The sequence below is a fragment of the Electrophorus electricus genome, chromosome 20 (genome assembly GCF_013358815.1).
Source record: "Electrophorus electricus isolate fEleEle1 chromosome 20, fEleEle1.pri, whole genome shotgun sequence".
In the NCBI taxonomy this organism is placed as follows: Eukaryota; Metazoa; Chordata; class Actinopteri; order Gymnotiformes; family Gymnotidae; genus Electrophorus; species Electrophorus electricus.
Window position 1 is genome coordinate 302,512 of NC_049554.1, and position 18,545 is coordinate 321,056.

General features: G+C 41.1%; 2 protein-coding genes and 1 long non-coding RNA gene across 4 annotated transcripts; 2 read left to right on the forward strand and 1 right to left on the reverse strand.

Moving 5' to 3' along the window:
- Positions 1-2,033: 2,033 nt before the first annotated feature.
- On the forward strand, positions 2,034-4,756 carry zgc:153675 (uncharacterized protein LOC768179 homolog). The gene is made up of 3 exons (XM_027025417.2): positions 2,034-2,308; positions 3,136-3,214; positions 3,836-4,756. The coding sequence occupies exons 1-3, from the start codon at positions 2,300-2,302 to the stop codon at positions 4,117-4,119; spliced, it is 372 nt and encodes a 123-aa protein (XP_026881218.1). The 5' UTR covers positions 2,034-2,299; the 3' UTR covers positions 4,120-4,756.
- A 200-nt stretch (positions 4,757-4,956) lies between these two features.
- Positions 4,957-9,319, reverse strand: LOC113586973. Its single transcript, XR_003411683.2, has 3 exons — positions 9,235-9,319; positions 8,193-8,425; positions 4,957-6,754 (listed from the first exon to the last, which is right to left on the reverse strand). It is a non-coding gene; the product is annotated as an uncharacterized LOC113586973 (long non-coding RNA).
- Positions 9,320-10,738: 1,419 nt separating this feature from the next.
- On the forward strand, positions 10,739-18,390 carry rbbp5 (retinoblastoma binding protein 5). Of its 2 annotated transcripts, none has more exons than XM_027025418.2 (14): positions 10,739-10,898; positions 11,291-11,316; positions 11,477-11,649; positions 11,762-11,902; positions 12,142-12,304; positions 12,647-12,756; positions 13,125-13,244; positions 13,403-13,556; positions 13,980-14,051; positions 14,472-14,589; positions 15,101-15,170; positions 15,318-15,562; positions 15,861-16,049; positions 17,856-18,390. In XM_027025418.2, the coding sequence occupies exons 1-14, from the start codon at positions 10,880-10,882 to the stop codon at positions 17,906-17,908; spliced, it is 1,653 nt and encodes a 550-aa protein (XP_026881219.1). In that variant the 5' UTR covers positions 10,739-10,879; the 3' UTR covers positions 17,909-18,390. The 2 variants fall into 2 exon arrangements, with proteins under 2 accessions (XP_026881219.1, XP_026881220.1); XM_027025419.2 differs by having other exon boundaries at positions 15,861-15,938.
- The last annotated feature ends 155 nt before the right edge of the window (positions 18,391-18,545 follow it).

An 18,545-nucleotide genomic window follows, 5' to 3' on the forward strand; every position in this document is an offset into this window, starting at 1 on the left:
TGAATAATGTGCTGACATTAAGAAATTGTCAGTAATTTATTCCTGAACATCATGGCAAGAAATACCAATTGTTTACTCATGTTCACTCTGGTTCATTCAGAGTAAAGAGCGAGTAGGAGAGAGCATGAGGATGCTGGCAGGTGAGGGAGAGCAGGTGACATGGAGATGAGTGAGAAAAGGAGCAAATGTTGATGGTTAAGACCAAGTAATGACATCAGAGTCTCATCCTCATGTTAATTTAAGAAATGTAAGATACTCCTATAATAATAATAATAATAATAATAATAATAATAATAATAATAATAAATAGATGAAAATTAAATATATTAAGAAAAGCCCTAATTAAAAAAAAAAAAAAAGTTAGAACATTAAGACTAAAAGTAGTCCCCCAAAGTGGGGTCTGATAATTAATAAACATTTAAAAACAGAACTAAAAAGAAATGCTGAGAATAGATAACTGGAGAGGAGAAGTGAAGAGGAGAGGAAGAAAGACATGGAGAGTAGAGAAGAGGCGAGACCTAGCGAGGAGAGAAGAGCTGAGTAATGGAGAGGAGATGACTGGAGAGCAGGGGAGAGGAAGGATAATATAGAAGCAGAGTATAGAGGGCCGGAGAGGAGAAGATAAGTCGAGAAGCGAAAAAGAAGAAGGGCAGAGCAGATGTTCCTGATGCCCACCCAAGTGTACTTGTAAGTAAACAAAAACATCAGTCTCCTAAACCTTGGTCACAATATTTGCACTTGTCGTCATAGATTTCTATTTATATGACTATGGTTATGGATACGGCCTTGATATAAAATGAAATTTTGTCGTCTGATCCGTTGACTTATACGGGAATGGGTGAAATTAAAAGTTGTACTGCAGCCAAACAGAAGCACTATACCGGTTTTTTCATAATGCGAAGAACCACTTTACGACATATTCGCTTTTTGCCCCTTTAATTGTAAGGGACAAAAAGGTAAGAAACGCCACCTTATGGCAAATAAGGCACACTGCAGTTAGTCTGTCTGAGCTGACTACATAGCTCCCAATTCTTTTTATGCTACCTGATCTTTTCCACTGTTATCAGTAAACCGAGCGTCTGAATGCAAGATAAACAATGGAAATATATCTGCATTCTGTCACTTAGCGCTTGGTGTTTATAATGCTTGGTTTAAAATGTCTGACCTTGTATATGTCTGGTAGCAACAGAGGTGATATTGTCAACAGTGGCGTATTTCTATAATAAATAACCAATTCAGATTTATTTGTAGCAATTCTTAAAACAGAAAAAATATCTGTTCATTTTCATCAGAACATATGTTATCACAAAACAGCTTTACATAAATTAATGTCAGTTATTCTTCTCACATGGATGTGACCTTATTCAACCTGACTACAACTGCAGGCAGGGATGAGACTTTGTCGAGCAGACAGCAGGCAGACAAGGTATGGGTACATAACTTATGCGCCAGGTTGCCTTTGGGCTTTAGGGCAGCTTTCTGCCCTGGGCACACATTTCTAGTGGAATCTTAGCCCATCCTGCCAAGAGATGCATTTGAAATGAGCATAGTCATCATTAATCATGTCGTCATTCTTCGCCGGTGTCTCAGTGTTCTTTTTGCTCCATGGCTGGCAGCTCAGCTATTGGGTGGCCAAGCTATTTTATGCCTCACATTGCATTAGAAACTTAATGTTTAAGGGGGCTGATTTTCTAGTAGAAACTAAGTAGAAACTGAAATGTAGTCACTTGACATCTTTTCATTTCTCATTTGTTGTAAGTAATAAAATAATTAGAGCTTTCCCATTTTAGGCAAATAAAAATATATTTCATCAGAACATAAGTGCTTTCCTCTTTATCTACCTTTGCAGTTATCACTAGATGGTGAGAGAGAAATAGGCCTACCACGTTGTCGGGCACCTTTGACATCTGTGTACGCTTTACAGTCAGTCCCTCAGGTTAAGACTGTAGAGAGTACACGTTGAAGAAAACAGAGCTCCTCACAAATGACGCAAGATCCGGGTTAGGCGAGCACAGCGCAGCGGCAGCACCGCCACGTCGGCAGAGAGAACTCCATACGAAAAAAGGAGGAAAAAAAGTTTAGGGACCTCGCAAACAGTCACGTGGTTTTCACATTTAAAACAGCAAAGAATATTTCATATAGTATAAATTAGCAGACCTGAGGCCCGATGCCAAACTGAGATTGCGAAAAGTTTTCCGGAGGTGCAGCGCACCCGTCGTTTGTCTCAGGTGCGCTATTTCAGGAGTAAATAACGTGATATCGAGCGGACCGTTTTGCTGCTAAGAATTTGCTATAAACAATGGTCAAGGTAAGTGTGTTTACATGCTGTTCGCTGGCTAATTTTCTCATGTCCGTATTTGCGTTCGTCTGACTCGAGAGGGGAATTAGTCTTGTTTTTATGTTATAGCATGTATATTGTCGTCGTCCCCCCCCCCCCCCTTCAAAAATAAAATTTCACATCGTTGCTTGTTATTCCTGAAGATATTATAGCGACCACTTTATTATTTTACTGCAGGCTATCGTGAGCTGATCTGTTTAAGATATTATCCCAGAATTGCGACTGTTTGTTCGCTTTTAAACTATTTAATGTTAGTCCGCTGGTCCTTAGTTTGGTTACGTGGGGGAGAGTCTAACTTGTTTTTCTCGAATAAATTGGAAATTCGATGTTAAAACCGTGTCTATTTGGCCTTTTTACTAGCTAAGCTTAGTTTATAGAATAGTTCAGACTATTCTAGGTGTGTACCATTTTCTTCTATAATCGGCGTTTATCTGTATTCTTCTTAAGTATAGTAAGTTTCAAAAAATGTAATTCATATATTTCAAAATTTAATTAAACTTATGCAGCGCTTTTTTTTTTTTTTTTTTTACAACGTCACAAAGCAGATATGCAAAATAACATTGACTGCAAGAGGGGGGTATTTTTAGGCTCCAAAACATGCTGAATTTGTTAACAATTTCATTTTTCAAAACATGCACTTAATTTTCTTTACTTTCATCCTCAAGGGTCTCGGGTTTGACTGAAACAGTGCAACTGCTTCTCTCGCCAAATTGCGAAATATTTCACATCTTCCGTCTAGCCACGATCTTTGTACTAATATCAGAGAATTCTGACTTTCGTCTTTTTCCTTCCCCTAGAACGTGAACTGTGAGCTGCAGCACGGAAGCGTGGCCCAGGAGCACGAGACCGTCCAGGCTGGAATGGAGCCCTTCGCAGGTAAACCGCACTCGCGGACCGCGCCCCCACGAGTTTGCCTGTACCTGTGGATATAAACAACCAGTTTAAACGAGGGTTATTTATCTCATCGTTTATCTCAACACAACTGAGATGCACAGAGCTCTGTGTCTGGGGGCCACATCGGTGCCAGGGGACTGGCATGTCGCCGCTCACAGGCGGGCATGAGTGTGTTGGGAGTTGGTTTTGTTTTTTACTGATCTGGGTGCAGAGGCTTTATGATGGAATAGGTAAGGTATTTTTATATAACACAAAACTAGTACATTTAGAGATAGTCAGTTTGTCATTCTTTTTGAAGACCCAGTGCAAGTGCTCCTACCCAAACGCTAATTAGCGCCCCCTTGTGAAGAGTCTTAACCCTGTTAACAGAATGAATGATCTGTGCGAAGCTTTGGCTGTGCCTGCTGGTACAGTTCATGAACTAGTTACTGCATTATATTGGCTCAAAAAATAAAACTCATCATGCTACTAATTGTGACTGCCCTTGGGGGGCTGATGCCATTATACATGCTTGATTAAAGAGACCATTGCCCACAAGCTGTGCTCTGGGCCAGGTGGGTTTGGGGGCTTTGTTGTTGAAGTCGAGCTCTGTCTGTGTTCCAGATGAGGGGAAGGAGAGGAAGGAGCTCTCTGCTGCTGCGCCCGGTGTTCTCTGGCGAGTGACCGGAGGCCTCTTCAGTGCCACCAAGGGTGTTGTCGGGGCAACAGTCGGGGGAGTGGCCTGGCTAGGCGGGAAAAGCATGGAGATCACCAAATCAGCAGTCAGCTCTGTCCCCTCTGTTGGTGTTGGCCTGGTAAAAGGTGTAGCCGGGGGGGTGTCGACAGTCGGTGCAACCGTAGCTAGCAAAGTTCCGTTCACAGGGAAGAGGAAAGATAAGGCAGAGTGAAGATTACAGTGAAGAAGATGATGACTATGATTTTGGACAAGGAGAGTGCACCTCTGAGCCCTGACACGAGTTTGATTCCTTGTACTGGTGCAGCATACTTTTTTTTTTTTATATATATATATATATATATATATTTTCTGTGTTTCTGGCTTTTCTAAATGCTGGTTGTTTGAGTGTTTTTTTTGTTTTTTTTTGGTTCAGGGCATCCTGATGTTGGCTCCTATTCATGGTGACATACTCGTGATCAATGGTGTTTTCATTTTCAGCAGAGATGTTCTGCAGTCTCTGAAATATTTTGTAATCAGCCTTTCCAAATGCAAAGGACTCTGAACATTTGAAAAAAGGGGGAACATTTCAAAAGAACATTAGAGGGTTTCTGCTGTTGATGTATTGGGCTGCTTTGGCAAAAATTTTAATCATGAAACAAGACCTTACTGTTTACAAGCAGAAAACAATATTTAAAGATGCCCATTTCTCCAGTGTATCATCAAGTGGAGCTCTTTATAGCTTGTGTATGTGGAGATTTTCTATGTAATTTCTGCATTGCAAGGTTTGCCATTATGTGTGTTTTTCTGTCTGTAAACTTGTGCTCTCTCTTCTTTAACTAAAATAAAGCCATATAGATCTTTATTGTAAATATTCCCTCAAAATGTAGAGGCAGAAATATAATTCCTGATATATAAAACATTGTAAACATATAGTACACAATTTTAAAAGGATCATCATCTGGGTTCTTTATCAAAGGTGTATCTCTTCAGGCTGTCCTGAAGTCAGTATTACTGAAACCACCATGTGTCACCAAAGAAAGTAGTTTGGTTGTTCCTGTAGGCTGAGAAGTTAAAACAGACACATACAAGCTAAAGACAGACAGCCATTTGTTGACTTGTTTTTATTTTCTGGTAAGACATCACAGCTCCAATTCTTTTTTTAGGAATGCTACAAACTAGAAAAATAAAAACCACAGCCAGCCAATATACCACACACAGTTGAGCAGGATGTTTTAAAAATACAAAGCAAGTTCTGAGGAGAAAAGAAGTTTCCTGGAGGGGTCTGTAGAGCTGCAAGGCTTATGGGTGGAGTCTGAGGAGGAGAGGTGCAGGACTGATGGAGTCATTGAGTAAACCCAGGGCTAGTGGGTGGGGTCTGGGAGACTAGTCATAGCTGGTGGGTGCTGGTCATAGCTCGTTTCCACAGTTGAGCTTCGTGTTGTGAATGTAAAACAGGGCACTGCTGATGGAAGAGCTGAGAAGCTAACAGCACTCAAGAGGGGAACTGTCTGAAACTGACCTCCATTTGGACTTCAGAATGTATGAAATGTGAATACAGATGAGTGATCACTGAAGGGCAATAGTCAACTGATGCTAAAATACCAAACTGATTTAGTGGTACCTGAGATTTTGTAATGACAATACTACAGTACTTATGCATGCAACCAATTTGATGAGCAAGGTATTTACAAGTTTAGTACAAAAATGGTGTGTAACATGCATAATACAGGAATCCATAGCTATCCATCAGTGAGGGTCAGAGCTCGCAAAGAGAAAGCCCTGCCACTCCACTGACCCTCAGCTTTCCTTAAAAAACAAACCAGGGTCTAAAGAGAATATTCAGTAATAATGACTAAACATGTGTTTTAGATTAGATCAGTTTAAAATCATTCACTGAACTAATTTCTTATAATTTGTGATTATGAACCATGGCATGCTTTAAACTCTCAGCACTTTGCCTTTTGACCTCATACTGACCTCTACACTGTAACGTTAAACGTTTAGAACAGAACCATGACACCAGTTATGCTCTGCCTCCTGCTTCCTCTTCCCAGAGCCTCTCAGCTAAATGAGGTGAGCTATATGTACAAGCACAAATTATGAAAACAATGAAATATCAAAGCCATGAGAAGCAGCACAGGCAAGGTAGTGAAGTGGCACCCAGAGTAAGCAGCAGGGAAATCACCTTTTTCCACTCTCTGGCTACTGTGGCACTACAAACTGGTGGCCATGGTGACAAGAGACATTTGACAAAGTACGGAGGCCTGTGAGGGACAGATAAGGATTTCTAGTGAGACACTACATACCCAAGAGTAAGTGGACACCTGATCACCACACATGTATTTCTTGTTCGACATCCCATTACACAACATGGGCATTAATATGGAGTTGCCCTGTATTTGCAAGTATAACAGCCTCCATGCTTCCTACAAAATTTTGCAGTGTGTCTGTGCGAACTTGAGCCCATTCAGTCAAGCGCATTTGGGAAGTCAGACGATGTTCCTCCAAACAAACTCATCAAATTACATTCATTCATAGTGGATGAGGACTTGGCCTTCCCCTAAACTGTTGCCAATGTTAATGCTTTGAATGCTGTAGCATTAACATAACCTTTCACTGGAACCAAGAGACCTAGCCCAAACCCTGAAATACAGACTGACTTATCCATCCCCCACCAAACTTTACTTTAAAGTCTCCTTCTATCTGCCAAACCCAGAGTTGTCCATCAGCAAGTGAAGTGTGAGTCATCTTTCCAGTGCTCCAGAGTCCATCTGACATTGTGGTACTGTGCATATTTAGCTTAGGCTTGTGTACCATTGCTCTTGGAATCATTTCATGAAGCTCCTGAAGCAGTTTTTCCAAGTACACTGGAAAGAGCAGCACAACAGTAGTACAGCAGATCAGTACAGAGGACTGCAAAGTGTAAATGCACAACATAACAGTACAAAAAGAGTGCAAAGGAAGCACAAAATACAATAAACATGGAATAATAAGCAAAAATAACTGACACCCTGGGTGAACTGGTAAATAAGAGTAACAATCATTTGGTAGCTACTTGCTGGGCATCTGAGGACATCTGTAATAAAAGGGGGTTGTATCCCCAATACCAGCAGCAGAATGCAGGGTAAGTGTCAATAGCAGCATACTAAACCTTTCCTGTAAAAGGTATAACAGTCCACAAGATAATGCTGTTGTTTAAAGTGCAGGTGCCAGGAGTGCAGGAAAGGGGTTGGTGAAGGGATGATTCTTAAATGGTCCTGATAAAGAAATGTACCTCAGCAGAGAGAGAATTAATCGTTAGGCAGGTCCAGGTACGAGGGTGTGTCAATTAGGGAACTATAACATGCAATGATGGACTCCAAAAGATCTAGCTATGGCAGCACAGCTAAAAGGAAACAGCCAGAAGGAAAGACAGGCATGAGGGCACCCTGGAACATCAGCACTCCACCACCTCTCAGTCAACAAACTTAAGTGACAAAAGAGAAGTGAAGTGACAGCATTATAACACCCCAGTTTAGCAGAACTCTCAATGCCCATGGACCCCAAGATCTACACCTTTACCCAAGAGGAGAAGTAGATAAAATGCCTGACTGTACAGATTGGTTTTCAGCCTAGCCTTAAATATTGAGACTGTGTCTGAGGCCTGAACATTTACAGGAAGGTTATTCCATAGTGTGGGAGCTTTATAGGTAAAGGCTCTGCTGCCTGTGGTAGATTCTTATTCTTGGTGCTAGTAAAGAGCTGCACCTTTTGATCTAAGCAGACATGGTGGCTCATAATGCACTAAGTTCTCTAAGGCATTGTGGGGCAAGACCATTCAGTGCTTTGTAGGTCATTATAAGCATTTTATAATCAATATTTAAATTTTATTGGAAGCCAAATGTACAGTAGCTAGGATAGGAGTGATGTGAATTTTCTAGTTCTAGTAAGAACTCTGGCTCCTGCATTTTGAACTAGCTGGAGCTTGTTTATGCACTTAGCAGTACAGCTAGATAGTAAAGCATCACAGTAGTCTAATCTTGAAGTAATAAATGCATGGACTAGCTTTTCTGCATCATGTGAGGAGAGCTTGTTCCTAATCTTTGAAATGTTCCTAAGGTGGAGAAAGGCAGTCCTAGAAATATTTACATGAGCTTCAAACAAGAGACTTGGATCCATAACTCCAAGATCCATGTGTGATTTCTCATCATAATACACTAATAAATTGTTATAGATTATAAGTTACTGTAAAAAATAAACATATAAAACTGTTTTATGGTCATAAGAAAATTTGCTTTCAGCGTAGGACTTCATAATGAATCCTACCTGCTGGATTTGAGATGTCTGCCTGCTGTGGGAACTCTACTGCTCTCAGTTCCACTCACGTCCACCTGTTCACGCCCAGGTTAGATGACCCAGCCAACCAGGGGTCCAGGAAAGACACATCGCCTGTCTTCCCCTCGCACTGCCTCCAGCAGTACAGGGTTGTCTTGGAGACCCAAGCCTTTGCGGAACCAGTGGATGGAATTTACGATCATGATCACAGAGCAGATGGGCCTCTGGAAGTATTTACACACATAAAAGTGGACTAAGCCTAACCAACATCATAGCAAGTATTTAAAGGTGATGGCTTCAATCCACTTTCAGTTACAACAGATCCTCAGGTAACGTAGCTGTAACGCGTGTCGGCCCGAGTGCCGCAGGACGCACAGACTTCCTCGACAGGGACGAACATTTAATCACATAAACGAAAGCGGCACTTACGTAATACAAACGAACACGTTACATTTAGACATTACATCTACGATGACCAACGGCGCCGCACACCCTACCGTGAGTTTAAATACACACAGACAAAACGAAGTACAGGTGTGTGCAGGCGTGACCACAAACGAAAGTCCTCCTACTGCACGTGGCTGGCCGAACCACGTGACGAGCGAGCGTTTCTTGACAGTAGCCTAGTTCTACCAAAAGCACTTTTGAGCTACCATTGTCTTTAACACTCTTGCTAAACAATTTTTTTTTAGCTTACTAAATTTAATTAAAAATGTAGATTTGGTATTCCATTACCAAACGATATCCTCCCTATAATTATTGTAAACGTGAGACTGCCAATCACAAACACTACAACGCAAACTGAATAAAACATAAGCATTCATCTTAGACAAAATAAACCGAGAGAGAGAGAGATTAATTGATTGATGTATTACAGTAACCAAAAACTGTAACAATCCTTACTAGACATTTGATTAATGATTATTTCAGAAAACTAGCGTTAGGTCAGTTGTACACCACTCATGCAATGATATTATTATTTTCTGACTCCCACTATAGGAAATAAAAAGGAAACATTTAGAATAAAACCCACCTTAAGGGTATTAACATGGCAAAACCATTTCAGTCTCTTACGAAGCTGTTGTTTTAGTAATACCTTCGCCGACTAGACAATTGCCATATCATATGCCGTTCAACTTAAATACACAGTTAACGAACATGGTAATTCCCACGTGATTAAAACAGGACTTCCTTATTGGAGACAGAGATTACCCCTGCCTTTTGTCTCTTATGACACCATAACCTGATCCTGTCACAGTCTCGCCCACTGCAGGACTGGAGACAGGACTGAGATAGAAACATAGGCCAGGCCAGGTTGCAGTGCCTGGATGAACTCTGAATGGTCCCCCCTGAGAAGGCACTACACATTTATTGTGGCTTGGCTGGTAGAACAGACACTCTGTCATACCACACAATGACCCAGAGGAAGAAACCATGGCAGAGATGGTAAAATCCTTAAGAAATTCCACTGGCATAAAGTTACTTTTCACTAAATGCTCAAAACCATCACTATCCCCCTGCACAAGTTAGAAAATGGCAGTAAAGACTTACAATGAAGGGGGGTGGTTTCAAAGGTTTTGTTTCACGTCATGAGAATATTTAATCTACCAACCAATCTGCAAAAGGTCTGTAAAAATCATATATGAACCTGGCTCCATTCTTACACAATAACATTTTCACATATGCTTCCTTTCACGCACTTACAACTTTGTACACATGCAGATCTTATGTAACTTGATGTAAAATAACCAGAATAATTAAAAAAAAAATACACAAAACCTGTGGAAATTATCCACCGTCCTGTTATAGAGAGAGAGAAGCTTAATTATAAGGCCACTATAAGCATAACATTACATAAATTAAGCAGCTATCAATTTAAAAATCTTAACATTTTGAATGATGTTTAAAACATTTACTTCATTTACACGGCAGCATGCACTCTATATCTGGGAAAATCATCACAACTAACCCAGATTTTAAAAGCAGAAACCAGCGAAATAGCTGACAGGTACTGAATGATTAAATAGACTTTAAGCAAGGCCTATGCAGTGGATGCCTGACGCCTTAACCGGCCAGTGACTCTGGCTATGCTGCGTCGAGTTAGTTCAACTCAGAGTCCAAGCTTAACTTTAATGTTTGTTTATAGCATCAATATTTTACTTTTTCTACTATTAAAATTGAATTGAATGTTTAGAATGTATATTATGCCTAACGGTTTCCCCATTTAGTTTTTCATTGTGCTTTTTCTAACAATTAAATCAAAGCTCGTACATTTAAATTCTTTTTAGGGTTTTAAAGAGTAAATGTCTGAAGAGCGATGAAAAACGATGCGATGCTCCAAGGGTTGTCTTTACACTGCCTGTGAATAAAAGTTAGCGTCAATAACTTTAACAATACATTTTATCATCATTTTATCATGCATTACAAATAAAGTATGTTTGGTAACACTTGCATTTAGGTAGAACTTGGTCGTGGCATATAAGTGGAATACATTTAGTTCAGGCACTTTTAAATAAACTTTGTTTTGGGGTCCTTCGTTGAAGCTCCGCGCCAGTCGCTGTCTCGTCTCGAAATTTTTCAGTGTTTTTTAGCAACCGGTTGCAGTTATCCAGCAAGCTAACTACTTTACTCAATTTCTGTTTTGTAAGTGATAATCATTTTGTTTAACGAAATTAGCGATGAACCTCGAATTGCTCGGTAAGTTTACTACTCGCTATGTTAGTTCTTGGATAATCAGTGTGGATGTATGCTAGCTAGCTATCTTAACGTAATGGCTGCATTCTCTTATTTATTTGACTTGACTGCTCACTGCTTTGGTGTTTGTAAACATAGCCAGTTTGCTATAACCTTAGATAATAATATTTGTTTCTAATGAAAGGTTGAATTATTCCATAAATATCAAGGCTCTTTTCTCGTTATTAGCAACTTCGTTAGTAATGTCGATCTGCCAGATCATTAGACATATTTAGACTACTAGCTACATTCGTTGTTGGTAGTATTAAAACACACTGCAAGTCGTCACTGATTCAGCAGTGTATTTTTTCTGACTGTTGACGTTTACTTACATCGTGGTGGCTGCTTTCTTGTAGAGTCGTTCGGGCAGAACTATCCAGAGGTAAGCTCATCACTCTGTAAAATACGCGCAGAACAGTTCATTAAAGAACTCAAATACATTAACTAAAAGATGCGTGTGGAAAAGTCCGTTGTTGTTGTTGTTGTTGTTGTTGTTGTTGTTGTTGTTGTTTATGTCTGCTCCTCTGTGACCTCACTACCAGGAGGCAGATGGCACTCTGGACTGCATCAGCATGGCTCTGACCTGCACCTTTAACCGCTGGGGGACTCTGCTAGCCGTCGGCTGTAACGACGGCCGTATCGTTATTTGGGACTTCCTCACACGTGGCATCGCCAAAATCATCAGTGCACACATACATCCAGTCTGCTCACTCTGGTGGGCAGCTGCTTTCTGTTTGTATTAACAAGCTGTTTATAAGCCAGCTGGTGTTCATTGCATTGTTTGTGGGATTGATTTATTAATTTATATTGTTGCTGTTGTTGAACAGTTGGAGCAGAGATGGACACAAACTGGTCAGTGCATCTACAGATAACATTGTTTCACAGTGGGACGTTCTGACTGGAGACTGTGATCAGAGATTCCGATTCCCCTCTCCCATCCTGAAACTGCAGTACCACCCCAGAGATGCGTGAGGACATCCTGCTGTTGCACTTTACCTGAATCCAACATTAATGTTGTTATTGTTGCTGTTGGAACCCCCAACCAAATTAACTTTAATAAACTGTACCCTTGTTACTTAACTACCTAAACTCTTTTAGCAGATTATTCCTGACCTGATTATTTTGATGTCTTGTAGTTTCTATGTGGACAGTCTGCACAAGTACAAATGGTGTGTGTGAGACTGATGATTGTATATTTAATTCTCAGAGATAAAGTCTTGGTTTGTCCAATGAAGTCAGCACCTGTCCTCCTTACCCTTTCCGACTCCAAGCATGTGGTTCTGCCTGTGGATGACGACTCGGACCTGAATGTGGTGGCTGCTTTCGACAGGCGAGGAGAGTACATCTACACAGGCAATGCTAAGGGCAAGGTCAGGAAACTACCCCCTGAACAATCCTAAAACTGATGAAGGCCAACAACATGAGTTAATGAGCATGATTCTGTAGATCACTTGATAGAACAGATAGAGCAAGTTGCACCAAAGAAATGGGTTCAATTTCCAGGGAGCGCACATACTGTGATGCTGATAAATATGTAACTTGCTCTGGATTAGAGCCTCTTCCAAATGCTGTAAATGTAATGCCATTCTGTACTAACGTCTGGATGTTTCTCAGTATTAGGACAAGCAGCAGCTTGGAAAGTATCACTGTTGTCACAGTTGTCCAGTTTTTCTCCGGCAGACAGCTGAAGGCACTTTCTTGGTCTCCCACAGATCCTGGTACTGAACACTAATACCCAGGAACTAGTGGCATCATTTCGAGTGACCACAGGAACCAGCAACTCCACAGCCATCAAATCAATTGAGTTTGCACGCAAGGGCAGGTAAAACATTAGTTACGGCAGTGAGTGTGGCATTGATTTTCATACATGAATGCAGGTGTGTAATGTAAAGTGTTTGTAATCATGTTTTAGGGACTAACTCAAATCCTTATTGGTTGGCACAACAATGGTTATCAGATAAATATGCTGGTATTACAGTTTGGTTAAATGTAAAACTGCTTTCAAAATTCTTCAGAAATGACAACCTCTGTAAACCCTAACTGATGATGGTGGACAACTTAACAGGGCTTTTCTGAAGCACCACATCTTCATTATTGTCCATGAAAAATCTGAGAAAATCTATGGAAAAGTAGCATAAAACTGCTGTTTCTCCTCTCTACTCTCTTGCTTTCCTTTCCCTCTCCTCTTAGCTGTTTCCTCATTAACACAGCAGATCGCATCATTAGAGTGTATGATGGCAGAGAGATCCTAACCTGTGGAAGAGAGGGAGAGCCAGAGCCCATGCAGAAACTCCAGGATCTTGTCAACAGGTAACCCACTGTTAAACCTGCTGTAAGTAAAAGTTAATCGCACACATACTATGTTTACCAGTAGGTAAATATACCTATACCATAATGTGACCAATGGGTAAATGCCAGCCACTCAGAATCACACCGGATACTACCTGCCCCTTCTTCCCTTCGTGCAGGACCCCGTGGAAGCGATGCTGTTTCTCTGGGGATGGAGAGTATATAGTGGCAGGCTCAGCACGGCAGCATGCACTCTATATTTGGGAGAAGAGTATCGGCAACCTGGTCAAGATCCTGCATGGGACCCGTGGCGAGCTGCTTTTGGATGTTGCGGTGAGGATGGGGCACTGAAGAACTGCACAGCACAGCACTGACCAGATATAGCCATGTCTACTGAGCCACAGTACTGTACTGACACATCCGTGCCTACAGAACCATAGCACCGAGCATTGACACAGCCACACCTACTAAACCACAGCACTGTGCCTAGGACCAACATTGATTTTATACCACTCACTCTCTCTCTCTCTCTCTCTCTCTCTCTCTCTCTCTCTCTCTCTCTCTCTCTCTCTCTCTCTCTCTCTCTCTCTCTCTCTCTATATATATATATATATATATATATATATATATATATATATATATATATATATATATATATATATATATATATATATATATATAGAGTTTTTATACAACAAGTGTGTGTATTTATGGTATGTGTGTGTGTATTTATGGTGTGTGTGTGTGTAATTACAGTGGCATCCAGTGCGCCCCATTATTGCTTCCATCTCCAGCGGCGTTGTCTCCATCTGGGCCCAGAACCAAGTGGTGGGTAAAAATATGAAAATACTTGACTGCCAATGCCAATCATTACCTGTTTATTAAGTGTTCATGACCTGTTTATTACCCTTATTGACTTTTTTATCACTTGTTCAGTAATTATTCACAAACACATTTTACTCACAAACCCATAGAATGTATCCTAGCCAGTGCAGTAGGTTATGTACCATTATACTAGAATACTGCTCAATACTGGAAACAACACTGATACCTAGAAGAAATGCAATATGAATGCAATATAAATACTATATTAACAATGCTAAGTGCAATACGAAGCATGCAGTGTGAGGGTTTGAGTGCAGGGTTGGAGTGTGATCTGGTTTGATTGGAGTGTTTGAATTTGAGCTTGTAGGTTTGAGTCCAGTATCAGAGTTTTAGCTGTAAGTGGCTTTCCTGTGGCTTCTTCAGGAAAATTGGAGTGCATTTGCACCTGACTTCAAAGAGCTCGATGAGAACGTGGAGTATGAGGAGAGAGAGTCAGAGTTTGACATCGAAGACGAGGACAAGAGTGAACCTGAACAGACAGGTTGCCACACTCACACACAAAAAACACACAATGTGCTTATGCTGAGATCATTTACACACTCATAAATCAGCATACTTGGGATTACAGTTAGTACCAGTTTGTGTTTATTCTCAGGACGAAAATTGATTTCTATAAGGGATATTTATATTGATGTGTTATAACAGCCTTAACATTCAAAAGAGCAAAGCACAAGCTTATCATAAGAGTTAAAATGATATAACCCAATATAGATATAATGTAAAGTGCAATATAATGGTTAAGATATAAACAATATAGATACAGTGTGCATGTATATAAATGTACATAAATGTACATAACACAATGCAGTATACAGACAACACTATCCACTACAGTGCAGTGTTATGGTTCTAGTATTTATTTATGACACTAAGCTTCTATTCACCCTAACTCCAGTCATTTCTAGTTAGCTGTTTATAAAATATTATTAGAGGTTAAGGAAGGAATCAGGGTATAATTTCTATGTGATTGTGTATGCACGCATGTGTATTAGGGGCAAATGCTGCTGAGGATGAAGAGGTGGATGTGACCTCTGTTGACCCCATACCGGCATTCTGCAGCAGGTCAGTGTGGTGGGGGTCACCAGTAGGTCAAATCAGGCTCTGCTGTTCTTTGACATGCCACGACATCAGACAAGCTGCAAGGTCTTCAGGGAGCTGAGCGTTCTTTCTCTTTCTCATGCTCTCTTTCTATTCACGTGTGTGTGACAGTGATGAGGAGCTGGAGGACTATAAGGCGTTGTTGTACCTGCCCATTGCCCCTGAGGTGGAGGACCCAGAAGAGAACCCATTTGGCCCACCCCCAGATGGGGCGGGTCAGAACACTGGCTCTGAAGATGGCTCCACCCATACTGGAACAGGGGAGAAGAAGCAGAGACAGCCATCAGCCGATGGTGTTCCGCCCAAGAAGAAAGCCCGCACTACCACCATAGAACTGCAAGGTGTTCCCAGTGACGGTGAGAGCAGTTCCAATACTCCTGTAACTGTTCAGAATGGCATTAATTCATCAGCCCTTAGGCCCACACTAGAGATGCCGCGCTCTGCATGGTGTAGTGACTTCCCTGCTCTGACTCATCTGATCCAGATAATGAGCTCACAGAGGGCTTGATAATTAACTGTTGAACTAAGTAAGGTAACTCATAATTGCAAAGAAACACCATAGCTGAACCACTATAGCTTCTCTTTTTGTCTGTGGCTCTTCTGGGATGTTTATATCCTCCCCCTCCCCCATGTCTGTCTGTCTCTCTCTCTCAGAAGTGCATCCACTGTTGGGTGTGAAGGGTGACAGCAAGTCGAAGAAGAAGACAGCTGGTCGTCCAAAGGGATCGAAAGGTAAAGATTCTCCGTTTAGGCCCAAACAGTGCGGAGAGAGAGAGAGAGAGAGAGACAGAGGGGTGGACGGGGCAGGAACCAGAGGCAGGGCAGACACACTGCCAGCGCCAGGTAAGACCCCACCGGTGACCTTTGAACCTGCTAGACGCTTGTCCTCTGCCGCTCCCAGCAACCGATCACATGTGCCAACCCCGCCTCCAGAGCCGTCCCGCCCTTTTCCAGGGTACCAGGCTAAGGGTGGGAGATGGGATGAAGGGGGTGCTTTCTCCTGCAAACAGCACAGCTGCCACATACATGTCTGAGCCGCTGATCCAGAAAGCATTGGAGAAAGATCTGAACATGTTTTAGAAAACATTTTAATAAACATGGTCCACTTTATACCTTGTGAGGCAGTGGCAGGCAGTGCTGCTCGCTGCTGACTGGGCCTGGCGGGACGGGGTACTGTAGGGCACTGCCGCAGAACGGGGTGCTGTGATCTCCTGGTCTCTGCTTTCCACAGTTAGTCCAGGCTGGGTAATCCAGAGGTGGACTTCCTGTGCTAATTGACTTCCTGTGCTAGTGGACTTCCTGTGCCTGGTTCCAGATACTTCCAGCTTGCTCCCTGCCCTTCAAGCTCTGTCTCTGCAGCGTGCTTGTGTGTGTGTGTGTGTGTGTGTGTGTGTGTGTGTGTGTGTGTGTGTGTGTGTGTGTGTGTGTGTGTGTGTGTGTGTGTGTGTGCATTTGGGCAAAAGCATGTGTGCATGCACATTGGTGTATGCGCGCGTGTATGCTCACGCGCATGCTTGTGTGTTTTGTATTTTTGACTATTTTCAAAAAGAGCAGATAAATATTTGAATTCCCTGTTTTTCCACTTCTGCCTACAGCATGTGTCAGGGTTTTAATCTGTCAATCACAGACTATTTATAGTTTTTACCAGCTATATTTCTGAAATTAAATAAAATGTACTCAAACCCCAATGTTGCAGTAGTTTTGCTGAATAAATAAATACAAGAAAACATGAGCATTTGTGAGCAGCTGCGCATTTTGAAAGGCTCAGAAGAGGGGAAACTGGGGAATGTCTGTAAACCTAGGAATGTGTGCACTTAATAGAGTAGAAATCCTGGCCTAGTATCAGTTTTGAATTCAGTTCATAAAATGCTGAATTTTAAGTTTTGTCCAGTAGGGGGTGTTGCTGAGTTAACGTAGTTGAAAACTTTGCAAATCTCACATTTTTAAAGAGGTGCATGAGAACCTGTTAGCAGGATATCAGATATGGAGCAAAATTTGTGCAAAAACATGGCAAATAAACAGAATGTATGTTACTTATGTCTGACCATCTTCAAACACAGCACAGTTTGCAAATATAGAATGCAACTGTTCTTCACAAACATAAGTTCTAAATATGAAATTTCTAATTTTGAAATGAAAAATTTTGAAAATACTGAACTGTTTTCAGATGTAATGAACATATGCAGCATGTTATACAAATGCAAAAGCAGCAAAGAAATTAAACATGTTTTTAAACCTGCATACACACTCGTGTGGTTTGGGGAAGCTGTATAGGAATTAAATAATTTAGACTTCTAGATGTTTACATTTACATTTACTATTACGGCATTTAGCAGACGCTCTTATCCAGAGCGACTTACAAAAGTACTTTTGTTATTTACTCATAGAATATATCCAAGTACAGTATAGTAGGTTAGAATTAAACATACCAATGAACTAGAATACAGGGATGAATGCTGATACCTAGAAGTGCAAAATACATAAGGTCTATCTTAAACAATGATAAGTGTTATAAACAATAAGTGCTAGAGTTTGTTAAAAAGCATAAATAATGCCCTGTTTCTAGACTTTAGGGCATTGTGTTACTTTCTGTTGATGTGAATATTTAATATCTGTTCTATATCTAACTATGTGAGTACCGTCTTACAGGAAACCTGGTCTCTTCATCATATAAACAGCATGATGTACAGGGTTTGGACTGATGCCATAAGCCTTCAACGGACTTTATAAAGACTCATGGGCAGTGCTATTTTCTGTTCATTGGGAGCTATGACTCCGGTAAGAAATGGGACTTTTGGACTCAGCTCTTCCTTTCCAGGATCAGTCTGCTAGATCCAACAAGATTCATCCCCCAAAAAGCAGCAACATCAGGATTTCAAGCTGCCAGAGAGAAACTGTTTGGAGAAGACATGAGACAATAACAGACTTTTTTCTGTAGAGTAGGAGACATGTCTCTCTCTTCCTCAGAACTAGATTTCTCACAGGTTCATAGTACATTGTTTTTAATGATGCCAAGTAAACTGTCCTGTTTTTTATGGGGGTTTTTTTTTGTGTTTGTGCTGTATATCTGCCCAATTTTGTTATTCCAGTTTTACTATGTGATCTTTCTTTTTGATCTTCCAAGGAAAAAATCTTTGGAATAAACTGGTGTGTAATGTCCATTAAAATACTCTGTGTTCATAAATGGCTTTAGTTCTCATTTTCAAATAGAGACTGAAAAGGCTTTGGAGACAAATTGAGTCTTTTTTCATGGTGTAAGACCTTTGTTCGGTCCCATTCTGCAACACCCCCAGTGAGCCTCCAGGTGGCACCAGGAGCGTGTGGAAGGTTTTCACATAC